At 41.3% G+C, this 12,947-nt stretch overlaps 1 protein-coding gene across 5 annotated transcripts in view; it reads right to left on the bottom strand.

Moving 5' to 3' along the window:
* Window positions 1-12,947, bottom strand: part of col16a1 (collagen, type XVI, alpha 1) — an 87,079-nt gene that overhangs the window by 53,154 nt on the left and 20,978 nt on the right. For all 5 annotated transcript variants that reach the window (XM_086279056.1, XM_086279054.1, XM_086279057.1 and 2 more), the window contains exons 3-7: window positions 11,456-11,524; window positions 11,255-11,372; window positions 3,873-3,996; window positions 2,868-3,149; window positions 919-999 (exon numbers count right to left, since the gene is read on the bottom strand). In XM_086279056.1, coding sequence (XP_086135182.1) covers window positions 919-999; window positions 2,868-3,149; window positions 3,873-3,996; window positions 11,255-11,372; window positions 11,456-11,524 — 674 coding nt within the window. The remainder of the gene's footprint in view (window positions 1-918; window positions 1,000-2,867; window positions 3,150-3,872; window positions 3,997-11,254; window positions 11,373-11,455; window positions 11,525-12,947) is intronic.

The raw sequence follows: 12,947 nt of genomic DNA, 5'->3' as shown, positions 1-12,947 counted from the left end.
TAGTCAAACAGCTGATGGAGTCCTATAAAAATATGGGCTTCCTGCATACCATGATCTGCAGCCAAGTTTTTTTCTTCCTTTCTGACCACCAAAAATAAGTGGAGGGGGAAAAACAGAATAGAGCATTATAAAGACAAAGCATTGCTGATTAACAAAAAAACCCATAAAGTCTCAAGAGAAATTGCAGAGACTTTTTTTATGGTATTTAATTTGGATAATGCAGACTCAGCTTTTCTTGCAGCTGTTTAACAGTAAAAGCCATCCAACAGATTACTTTTACTGTCATGGAGCTGCGACAAGTGCTGAGTTACAGTCACCGGGGCTCAGTTCAGCTCAGCTTTGGTTCAACAAAAGTAAGAGTCTGCCCCAAATTTACATTCAGTCAGGTTTACAAAACAACTCTTTTTTACTTTATTTGAATTTTTAATGAACTTCGGGTTTAAACAAGCCAAAGATCTTCAAACAGAAATAACAGCATTACTGCTAACACAACTCAAAGCTAGCCAAGAAGCCAGAATTCTGTTGAAGCTGAGTGTATGCTAACACCAGCCCAGCAGCCAGATCCTCATCTTCAACAGGTAACAAAAGCAGTGATGAACAGTCAGGCTTGCAGCCTCCATTTCTGTGGTGATTGCTTTAAAGTTTTTGTGCCCCAACACTGGTCTAATTTGATAGTGTTTGGAGATGTCAGTAAGTAGATTTCTTTTGTGTTCCAACAGCGTTAAGCTAGCTCTTTTGTGCGCTAAGCAGCTTTTTTTTATGCTAAAGTAGGGCATGCTGTAAAGTGCACGTAGACGCAGAAAGAAAGCAACGATTTTCCCAAAAAGCTAAAGTTTTCATTTAAACTCTTTGCTATTAGCCTCTGCTCCAGACAAAGTTATAGTTGCTGGTAAAGACAGTAAGGGTTTCCACTCTCACCCGTGCCCCAGGTATTTCACAGCAGGCCTCGTGCATGGCAAGTGAGGGGTCACAATACAGCATTGCCTGCTGAATATCCATCTGCAAAAAACAGACAGACAGAGAGAGGATAGTAAATACAGTGCTGGATATGGCGGTGTCTAAGGGTACTTTGCTTTGTTTATTTTATTAAGAACATCAAGTGTAAATGAGGCAGTAAACATGGCTGAGAGTCAATTAATTTCTCATTAATGTAAAGCAATGGAAAATCACTTCATCAGATGCTTCCTGTGAATGTCTGCGGTTGTGTGAGAGTGTGCGTGTGTTCCCCCCTGAACTGACAAAAGTGGCCTAGCTGTTTTCCCAGCTAGGCCGGTTAACCGATCATTAAATTAATTGTCCGGATTACTGGATCTGTTTAGCACTAATAGTCTCAATTCACTACATATATTCGCTTATGTTTTTAAATCAGGACTCATTGAGATTGTCTTAAAGGAATGAAAACCTTATGGGTGTAGAACAGACGCATATACACATACATATAAGCTTAAATATCTATGATTTCAGTTGAAAGGCATTTATGGGAGGATGGTAGGGAATGTCTTTTTTCCTGGATAAATGCTTTGATAAAGTGGTGAAATTCTAAATGTCAGGGGTCTACTGTGTTATATTACTCAACTGTGCTCTAGGATGCCCTCATCTGTGGCACTAACCTCAACCTGGCTCATTCATAACACCTCTGAAACAGTTTGTTCCTCATACAGAGAGAGACTAAAGGTCACCATATGCTCAAATAGTAACTTGAGATGACATTTACGTTGCAAACCTTAATCTTAATCAAAAGCTCCTCAACAGTCAAGACCGTGAAGTCAAGCGTGTGATATTTCTTTGCCTAATGTCCCTCTATTTTCCCAGTAGACCATTTTTAAAAGCATGGAATGGCCAAGCACTAGCTAAAAAAAGTCTACCCTTGGCAAACCTTGGGCTTTGCTTGCAGTTGTATTGAATGTTTTAGAGGAGTTAAAAAAAACTAAATTTAACTTGTGATTGATACCGTCTATAAAAAACAAGACTTAATTTTTTGGGTGGAAAAAAAATGTTCCAATCTTGCTTAATTCACAACACTGAAACATGCTCAGGAGGCTCAAAAGGACAACTGCAAACTCTGGTAACTGGTGTGTTTTAATCTGGCTTCGAGTTCTGTCGACCACTTTATTTTAATCAATGTGCTGGCGGCAGATTGCACCGCTTTCCATTTGTTTTGCACCCAGCTTTGTGAAAGAAGCCTCACTGTTGAAATTGGGAGCACCTAAGTCACGCCACAGAAGAAAAAAAACAGATCACGTCGCTCCATTTTCTGCATATTTATGAACTGAGTTTGAGGACTGATTTTAAAATATGGCTAAGGCTTTCCACAATCAGGCTCTCGGTTATGTTGCTGATATTTTAATCCCTATAGAGTCCTCTGGTAGAAGTCTCCTGGTTTTTTCCAGCCACTCACTTTGTTACTCGGGGTGAATGAGACCTTGCTGTTCGCGTCTCAGCATTGGAGCTTTCTTCCTGAGCATCCCAAGTAAATCAAAAGCAGCTTTTAGGGTTCCCCTCTGTAAAACCATAAGAGCACTGAATGTTTAGCCCAAATGTGGCCCTATTTTATGGGTCTCATTTAGTCTTTACTTATAACGCTGACTCAGATTGTCTAACTCTGCCAAAGTCCATCTGATAGGGGCCAGATGTTAGATATGTTTCAACCATTTGGGACACATCTGGCGCACACACCATTTGCTAATGCCAGATTAGGTCCAACTGTATCTACTATCTAGGAAGTGTCTTTACTGAGGTTTTCCTGTTAACTATACATGTAAGTTTTTTATATCCTGTGTGTTTATGATTTTCTGTATTTTTTTTTAATTGTTGTTTATTGTTGACACTATAAAAATAAAATTATTATTTTTTTATTAATCTCATACTTGCACAGCCCCAGCATCTGACGCCCGAATACCCAGCAGAGTGTGTCCATCAGAGGGAAGGGCTCCTCTGCGCTCCAGGGGTTTGGTCTCAATTGAGCTGCAATCCACATGGAGGGAAGCAGCTCCGTGTTGGACACTGAGGGCCAACTTGTGCCAGTGCAGATCCATCAAGGCTTCCACTCCCTCTCCAGTGAAAACACAACCCACCAGGTCCGCTGAAGGGTTTGCCCCTTTGGCTCGAAAGGACAGGGTGCGATCTGGGCCGCTGACGTCTACGGAGAGCTGGGTTTTAGTTGGAGGCAAAGAACAGGATAAATGAGGTGGCATTGTACCAGTTAAACTCAAAATAATGCAAACAGGTAAAACAAAAAGAAGTATATCTCAAAGTGTTTGACTGGCAGTGGTTTCAACAAACTTTAATACAGTACGTACACGTGATTACCACCTAACAAACCTGTACAATTGACTAGCAAAGGGGAAAGACATATTAATTACACACACAAGCAGTACAGCCAATCAGTCACTGCTAATGAGGCGACTTGGCCTCCATCCATCATACACGCCAAATATTTAAATCTGGCCTCCAACTCTTAGTGATTATCGGGACTCCGAGGGACTCCAGTGCTTCATCATGGAACACAAGTGAATAACAATGAAGGTGAATGAAAGAGGAGAGTCGGAGATGATCGAAAGAAGACTGACAAAGAGACAGGGAGCAAAAGAGAGGGTATCGGATGAAAAATACGAGGGGACAAAAGCCGTATGGAATGAAAGAGGGGGGAGAAAATTGAAAAGATGTCACAAGAGAAAAGAAATCGAAAGGGAAAGTGGATGACTATGCAAGAGAGAGATGAGCGGCGGAGAGAATGAAAAGACAAAAAAGTGAGAGGGATAAAAAGGTGAAAGCTCAAGGGAGAAGCAAGTAATGAGAGAACAGAAGGAAAGAGAGTAGTGAGGGGGAGGGGGAGAAAGTGTAAAACTGAGGAAATGATGAGGGAGCCGCACCTGTGGATATCCCTGCGCATCCGATATCTGAAAGAGGTAGATGGTGTCTCTCAAGGCAGCCTTCTTTAACGCCAGGGTGAAGACCAGAGTGAACTCCTCTGGCAGGCCATAGGGGAACACCTGGCTGGAGCACAGAAGTTCAGAGGGGTCAGATCCAAGACACTCCTCTATTCACAGGAGCTGCAAACTGTGAAGCTGCACACAGAGAATGATTAAAGAGGGACTTCTCCAGTTTTATACTAAAAGCTCATGGAGAGTGCTAGCCTCTCACACTTTAGAGAATTCACTGAGAACAAGCAACAAAAGTATTTTTTAAAAATAAGAAAATAGCTAAACTACAAAGGGCTTGTGCTACAAACTAAAAACATAAAGTTTAAAGTTATAATGTGTTTTTGATGCTTCTTTGGAGCATTACTCTCTTTATCGGAGGAGAAATGAAAAAGGCAGAAAAAACAGGAAAAGAAAAACTGGAATATTCACGGTTTACGAGTCTATGAAGAATGAATAGAAAACTAAAACTACAGTCATAAGTTCTCCCAGTGATTGCTAACAAAAGGTGTTATGAAGTCATTCCATTGTTTTGGGAAATAGATTTGTATCCAGTGCTTTTGGTGCTCATTAGCCAGTAAAGGTTTGGATGTCTCAACTTCCTTTATATCAGATTTTGAGACACAAACAGTTCTTATCATTTCTATGCTGATGATTTTCTGCTTTATATCACTTTTAAGCCTCAATGTGTTTTAAAGCTTTTGAACTGCATAAAAGCCTGGATGTTATGTAATTTTCTCCAGCTGACTGAGAATAAAACAAAGATCGTTGTGTGCATCTCTGCCTGCCTAGTCCCCCAGGTCCTTAGAAATCTGGGTTCCCTCTCCTGTTATGTCCTGTTTATGTTATCTATTAGAGACCCGGGAATGACTGTTGATGAGAACCAGATGTTAAGGTTGGATTTGAATGTTAAGGCTCTAGTTTGTTCTTGTTTTCATCATCAGAGAACTATAATACATTTTCATCCTACTGCAATTGCTCTGCATCATATTTAGAAATTAATTCAAAGTTGTGCTGTTCACCTTTTGGGTTCTGCATAAAGTACCCACCTATATTGGCAAATTTTAATACCATATGTCACCAGCAAGACTCTCAGGTCTTCTGATCAGGGCTAATCGTCCATCCTGAAATGTATAATAAAAACTAAAGGTGATGGAGACATTGCAGTAGTGGCCCCCACTCTCTAGAATTCTCTCCCATCCAGTTTATTTTCTGTGAGCTTATCTGTGTATGCATTCAAAGGCAGCTGAAGACTCATCTTTTTAAATTGGCATTTGGGTAGCATCCACACCTTTTCTACCATTTATCCGAGTTCCGGTGGTATGGGCAACAGCCTAAGCAGAGAAGCCCAGACTTCCCACATCCCAAATCTTCTAGCTCACCCGAGTGGTTCCCAACCCAGCCGAGAGTCATAATCTCTCCAGCATCCTGCATCTGCCTCAGAATAGGACAGAAGTCTCGCCTCACTTAGTGGTCGTCCAGAAGGCATTCCAGTCAGTCACCTGCAAGGTGCTTTATATTGTAAGGTAAAGACCATACAATAATAGAAAGGAACCCCCAACAATCAGATGACCCCTATGAGCAAGTACTTGGCAACAGTGGGAAGAAAAAACTCTATATTAACAGGAAGAAAACTCCGGCACAACCAGACTTAGCGAGGGGCAGCCATCTACCAGTTGGGGGTGATTGTTCATGAAAACTACTTGAGTCATTTAAAACTGCAACAGTCCAACAAATAAGCTAATAATGGCTTCATGTGTGATGCAAAACCTGCCTTCTCAGGGGAAAATCTGCTGCTTAACCTTTTCAAGCCAACACATCTTATGTACTATGTGGCCTCTGAGTGAACTGAAAATCTAACATGTGACGTGATGCGTCACATAGAGCCTTTCAAAGTCTCTATGTGACAGCCCCAAAAAGAGATAGTGGTCTAATAAGTCTTAGCAGATCTCTGTAAATATATTCTGTATATGAATATGTATGACCAATGACCTAAAATCATTGGCCAGTCCAGTAAGGAATTAGCTTGGAGAGCAGAAAAGGGAATGTAGTTACTGTACTGCAGCACCACTAAATAATTTGCATGTGTAGAAATCTTTATAGGTGTGTATACTATGTGTATTTATGGGTTACGAATATATGTACCAACCTACTGATGGTTATTGTGTGTTATTTGCAAACCACGTCTTCACATGAAGACAGTGAGTAACCAGAGAGTTGCCATCTCATTTAATTGGGCTTTTACTCATAGGGACAAATCTTTGGGCTCATATATCTTTCCTTCACATCCTCATGAGCACAGAGTAACAAAGTAATCCTGTGTGTGTTTGTGTATTTACACACTTCTGCGTGAGTCCTGTTCTTTTCCATGCATGTTCCCATTACGTTTCTATTTTTTTTCTTTCTTTTTTTTTTGCACTATACGTTTTGTGACTGCAGTACAATGCAAAGCCCGTGTGTTACCCTTTGGCATTAATTTTCATAGCAGATACAGTCCGGCAAGCCTCATCTCTCAGTTGCTGGTCAAGGGCACCTAAGCACATAAATATAATACACATACGCACACACACGCATTCACTGCTTGGAAGTGTGCAGATGTATTGAGAGATGAAGGAGCAGCTGGTTTCCCCTTCCTAGAAGTGGGGTGACAGTGATTTATAACTGAGGAAAGATCCAAGGGAAAACAGCCAACTACAGGATGTCAAAACAAAGCGAAGATGAGTGGAAGAAAAGGGTGATAAAGAAAAACACATGAAAGAAAGCAAGTGAAAGATGAGAGAGTAGAAAACTTGGTACAATATGAAAATGCATGAGAATTTGCCTTTAACTAATCCGCACATAGGTAGAGATAATATATAGGAAACTCTGGGGTTCACACAACTTGTGGAAATGAAATGGAAAAAGCACTTGCAAGAAATAGAAACAGACAGGGAAATGGAGAGGAGAGACAGAAAATCCAATGTTGAGAACACAGTTGTTTTGCTGTCGATTAGTGACATGAGCTGCAGGGCACAAAAGCACTCATAGTACGGAAACTATTGACTTTTAAGTTGGAAGTACTGCAACTTGGCCTATTATGTTCAGGGTCAGACATATACACACAAACATGCAACGGGGAGATAAATCACTCACTGCGGGGCCCAGCAGATTCAGATCTAGACTCTAACTCTGAGAGAAAGTTACTTGTTAAAAAAACAGAAAAGAGAGAGAGAGAAAGAGGAAGGCGGCAGAAGAAAGTCTCTGTGAGCCAGAGAGGCACAGGGGAAGATGGAAAGAAGAAATCTAATGTTGAAATAGCAGATCTCTAGTTTAAGATGAGAATATCACCTGGAGAGGAATACAGACACCCTTATATTGGGTTCTAACTGTGCTGGAATCAATTGCTTTCAGTGGAGAGGACTTCTATCCCTGATGGTTTTATACACAACTAAACGTAAGGAATTTTAAACAGCTAGAACCTGACACATACACAAAAAAAGGGAAAAAGCACAATTTCAAGCTATAGCGGACATATACTTTTTCCTTTAATGCTAACATTAGCATGCTTGGATTTCCACAATGACAATGCTTGCATGCTGATTTTACAGCTGAAGCTGATAGGAAAAAAATAAAAAAAATAAATTCTATCACAATCCTTCTTGAGAGGACAGTCAATGTATGATTTAAATTTCATCAATTTCATCTATCCGTGAGTGGAGAGTTTTCTTTCAGAACCACAAATGTCAGTGTCTTGTGCTAGCTGAAACGCCAGGGGATTACCAACATCTTTAGGATTGATCCTCTGGGCACCTTGGCTGCCTCTACAAATTTGTATCAGATGATATGTCAGTCAATTTGACAGCTGCCAGACATTTCACTAAAAGCAAAAATACGTCTTCCTGCTGGCAGAGCTAGAGGGTAAACCAAGGTGATCAGTGGAGCAATTACAATATATTCTCTGAAGACCACAAATATCAGTCCAAGGGTTACAGCAATCCATCCTGTAGTTTCTGAGATGTTCTGGTTCAGACCTAAGCAGTGGAACAACCAATCTGACCGATACTGACATCCCCAGAGGCAGGTGACTGCACTGCTAATAAATGATGTTCCAGAGCCCCGCCCCCATCTAGAAAAATGACATTTAAGCTGTTGCAGAAAGTTTGATTTAGAGAAGAGAAAAAAGATCAAATCCTACACAGTAAGAGTGTTACAGACAACAATAGCTAGGAGTATATATGTCTCTCCTTACCGAGTTATCCCGAATCTGCCTTTTTTCTTCAAAAATACAGCTGCAACTTATCTTTGCTCTTTTGCTTTTTCATGAGCCCCCACCACTTCAATCTCTTGATCTTAATACTATAAATTTGTAACTACTTTCTTTTTAATAAGAGCAGCATCAATTTTTAAATTAAACTACAAATTGTACCACTCCTGCTGGGTGATAGTGAGTCTCAAATTCGTTAAACGCATCTCATTTCTGACTTAAATAGCTTCCACCATGGCCTCATTCCATAACATTACAGGACTTCTATACACTGGAGCTGCATAACAGAAACACGCTCGAAGCAACCACATTATATTTCTCTGAAATTAAAATGCGTGTGACCAGTTGTGACCGGTGCCCATTTCACTGTCAGCAGACAGCTGAGAGAGGCGGGAGACGAGTAGCTTCGTCTGACTGTCACTCATTTGCATTAGCTTGGATTAGCCTGGGATACAAAGCAAAACACCACTTTCCAATTACAGAACACACGTCCTTCACTTGAGTCGGCCTCACAGGAAATGAATTAAAAAGCCGTGTGAGTGACAGCGAGTCGGAGCTGGATGTGCGTTGTTTGTTACTTAGTTTTACAAACACCCCATGCAGCCTGACCTTGCATGAAAAAAGGGGTCAAATCTAACGCAAGATGCCACATCTATGCAGAGCAACACACACATATGCTTGCAGGGACACACAAATACTGTACTGCGAAAAGTCTTGAGACGAACCTCATTTCTTCATATTTTGCCAGGAAAATGGTAAATAGGTGCAGTTGTGTATTAAACTACTTCTTCAGTAAGATGGAAATAGAGCACATGAGGAAGAAAACAGTGTTTGAACAATTCTAACAAGTTTGAAAGTTGATATTTGGTATGGCCACCTTCATCCTTCGACACAGCCTGAACTCTCTTTAAGCTTTCTCGTAATTTCTTTAAGAAGGCTTCAGAATAGTTCTCCAGGCTTCTTGAAGGACATTTAAAGCTCTTCTTTGGATGGTGGCTGCCTTTTGTTCCATTCCCTGTCAACATGATCCCACACTGCTTAAATAATGTTGAAGTCTGAGCTCGGGGGAGATTAATCCATGACTGATAGTGTTCCACTGTGTTTTTTCTATCCAGGTTTTACAGTAGTGGCAGTGTGTTAGTGATCATCACCATACTGAAAAATGAAGCTGTTGCCAAAGAGACACTTTCTAGATGGAATTGCATGACAGATCAAATATGACTGTACTTTTCTGCATTCATAGTTCGACAACTGGCTACAATACAGCCCCAAACCGGTACTGGTTTTATTTTGTTGTATTTATCCACGACATCTTAAAGGCCAGTCCGTGAAAATATTGTCGGACATAAACTGGTCCGTGGCACAAAAAAGGTTGGGGACCACTGCTATAGACGATGGTTTAAAACTCCACGTAACCTGTTTCCACTGAGTTTCAGTCCAGTTCTCCTATAATTTGACTTTCAGATACTGTTCTTCTGCATTGTTCTTCTGGACTTAACCCTTAACTACATCCTTTAAAGTCTTGTGCACCTGCACTCTTCTATTCAAATATTGGTAACCTGTTCAAAAATTGAAATGGATGCAAATTAAAGTCATGAGTAAAAAAATTATACAACCAAATAACAAAGAAGAAAATTAGCATTCATAGCCATTAGACAATAGCCCTTATTTGATTTGCCTGTCTCAGATTTGGTTTAATTATTTAGAGAACCCCATAAATGACAGTGAGTTCTATGTATAGAGCAATTCAAGCAAAGTGAAAGGTACCCAGAAGGCAAAGCTGATGTGCTAACATTGATTATTTTCTGTCTCAGTTAAAAAGAAGTCGCCCAGGTAGCGTTCTTCACTGATAAAACTGACAGCGGAGCTCTCGGTGGCATCGAAATTTCAATAATCACAAAATCCCAAACGAGCAGCAGGGAAGAGATGGCGTTCCCATCCTTTCTTTGTATGGTTAGAGGCAAAACAAAAACATCTTGGTATTTCCTCTTTGGCTCCTAAGATGCTGATTTCCCAAGAAGTGACAGTTGTTTTTTCAGTTTTTCTCGCCCCTTTTTCATAAGTACGACTACTCTCCAAGTCTGTGACAAACAATATATGTGACACTTTTAGAACAAAACGTCTCAACCGAAAAGAGTGTTTTGTAGACAGATTTATCGGGCCTTTCAAGTGAGCGGAGCTCACGGCTCGCAGCGCTGGACAGAGTGATAAAATACTGCGCGCTGACCCAATTGGCACGTTGTGAAATACTGCTTTATCGGTGGGCAGAGAGAAGCTCATCCAGCCGGAAAAACAGCCAGCACAGAACTCTAATAAGCAATTTTCACACAATTCCAAACACAGTCTACACCCGACTGCTGTGTAATAACAACGTGAACACCCCGAGAAGGCATAATTACACCATGTCAAGCTGCAAAAAGCACGGAAGGGAGTGAAGCCATGAGTTGCTGCATTTTATGGCTGCGGGTCTCTTCATGTAGAAACAAGTTAAGAACAAGCTGCCCAATACGGCCTTTAAAGTCTTCCCTCTTTCCAGCTAACTGTGGCCCACCTTCTAATTAAGACGTCACTCTTATAGTTTCTGTTCAGGCAAATAAGTCATGCATTTCATTATGAAAGCTAGTTATAATAAGTACATGCGGTTGCAAGTGGGAAACCAACAAGCTGTTACAGCCCAGTTTACAAGCCAGGGTTGGTGGTGAGGGAAATGAATGGGTATTTCTGGAAATGCAATCACAGCTTGACCCACGACATACAGATCGCCAAGATTCTGCTTTTTTTTTTTCTCCTTTTCCTTTTTTTTTTAAACACACTGCACTGCGCTGACATGTTGAGTGAGAGTTCAGAGGCCGAAGAGCCAAGGGTTTTCAGTTTCTCTGCCATCCTCTTTGTTCAGATATGACATGGAAACAGAGAGCCCGTCCACACAGGCCTCTAGAAAGCTGGAAAACCTGCAGAACTTCACTAATTCTTTCCCAGTAAAACATCTTCAACGATCTAAAGCTCCACGCTGCGTGCTCGTGCACGGGTTTGTCCGCAGATGCGCGGAGAAACAGATGAAACAGATGAAACAGATGTACAGCGGACTTACTCGCTGGGTCGTAAGAGCGCAGTCTTGCCCAAGCGGAGGATGACAGCTCCTCGAGGGTTACGGATCTTCTTGACATCTTTGCTCTTGAGCAGGGAAAATCGCCTCACCAGATTAAAACCTGCAAAGGGTAAGGCATTCGTGAGCAGCCACACCAAATAAAAGTCACATAGCAGCTGGTGTGTTTGGAGCTCATCTATTAACCGGTGATGTTGGTCCTGGCGCTCTGGGGAAACTTCCAGTCCTCCACTTGTAAGGACGGGCACTGCACATCTGAAATGCAAGGGGAAAAAAAGAAATTAAAAAGGGGGGTATCTAATAAGTGAAAAACCTCGACACGTACTGTAAGACAAGCATGTAAAGAAGTTGGTTCAGAAGCTGTGTCAAATATAACCTCTGACACTTATTACTGAGTGAAACGGACAGAAGTTTTGTTTTAAAAAAAAGAGAGTCAGCAGCTTCAAACATATACATTTGAGAGTAACAGAAATATTGATCTGGTGGAAGGAGAATGGGAGTTGGTGGGGGTGAAAGAACGAAAAAAGAAAAAAAAATACAGTGTAAAACACAGAGAAGAAGATGAAATGAGGGCAAAGCTATGCCGAGTGGAACACAAGCCAGCCTGACAGGTTGTCTCGCACCAAGCTTGTCTGTCGCGGTTGCCTCCGTTTGATGGATGTGTTCTCACCCTGTCAGGGGAGGTTGCAGAGAAAAGTGTTGCCTGTCAGAGCGGACTGCCTAACTACAGGGAAGTGGGTGGGGGTGGGGGTGAAACCGGGCAAGCACAGGTAGACGTGGGCCCTGTGAAACGCTATGATCCACCCTTAATTGATCTCTTTGGGGCCAAGGAGCAAGACATACTGCTGGGCTCAGTTTTGAGATTTTTCTTTTATTATGACTGCAGATAATATGAATGCGAGGCCCTGAATTAATACAAAACTACCTCTTTTGCTGATTGGTTTTCGAAATCATTCACGTGTGCCGAAACTCAGGATGAGAGATTTTAGTTTCTGCCCCGTCAATCAGAAGGATGGTCATATTTGACAAACTTAAAGACTATTTTTATGTGACAAAATAACTGTATTCCATTAAAATGTTGCCTTTTTGATATAACTGGACATCTTGTAAGTCCCTATTTAAAAGCGCGTGTAGAGATAAAGGTGAATGACTTCAGAAGATGATGTGCTTTTTCAATCGCTTATTCAGGGAAAAACATCAACAGAAGTAAGACTCTCTACAAATGTAATTACCCCCCCCCCCGGCTTTAAAAGCTAGCATTGCCCACTTCAGTAGAAATAACTCTGCGGCAATTTGCATAATTGCACACCAGTCTCTGACACCTTGCTGAAAATATTCTTTCAGCTGCAAGACGTTTGAAGAGTTTCTTTTCTTTGCATATATGCTACTTGCAAATCACTCCATAACATTTTAGCAGCCTTCAGATGTGGCGTTGACTAGACCGTTCAATAAGCCTTCATATGACCAATTACTTGACGGATTTGTTCATGTTCGTTGGCTTGTTAACTCTTTGAAAGGTCCAGTTCAACAATCCAGTTCAAAATTCACCTCGTCATTAATATACCGGGCCCAGGCCTTGTCTCTGAGGCAGAAAAACAACCCCAAGCCATAACATTTCCACCACCATGCTTCGCAATTGGCATGAGGATCTTCTTTGGTCTGCACCACACATGCCAAC

Source organism: Aulonocara sp. 'chitande type north' Nkhata Bay, linkage group LG22 (assembly GCF_057382095.1).
Source record: "Aulonocara sp. 'chitande type north' Nkhata Bay isolate Kocher_YH1m ecotype deep benthic linkage group LG22, A_spYH_male_GT1.1, whole genome shotgun sequence".
Lineage (NCBI taxonomy): Eukaryota > Metazoa > Chordata > Actinopteri > Cichliformes > Cichlidae > Aulonocara > Aulonocara sp. 'chitande type north' Nkhata Bay.
Note: the sequence above shows the minus strand (reverse complement) of the source record. Positions and strands in the feature narration are given on the sequence as shown.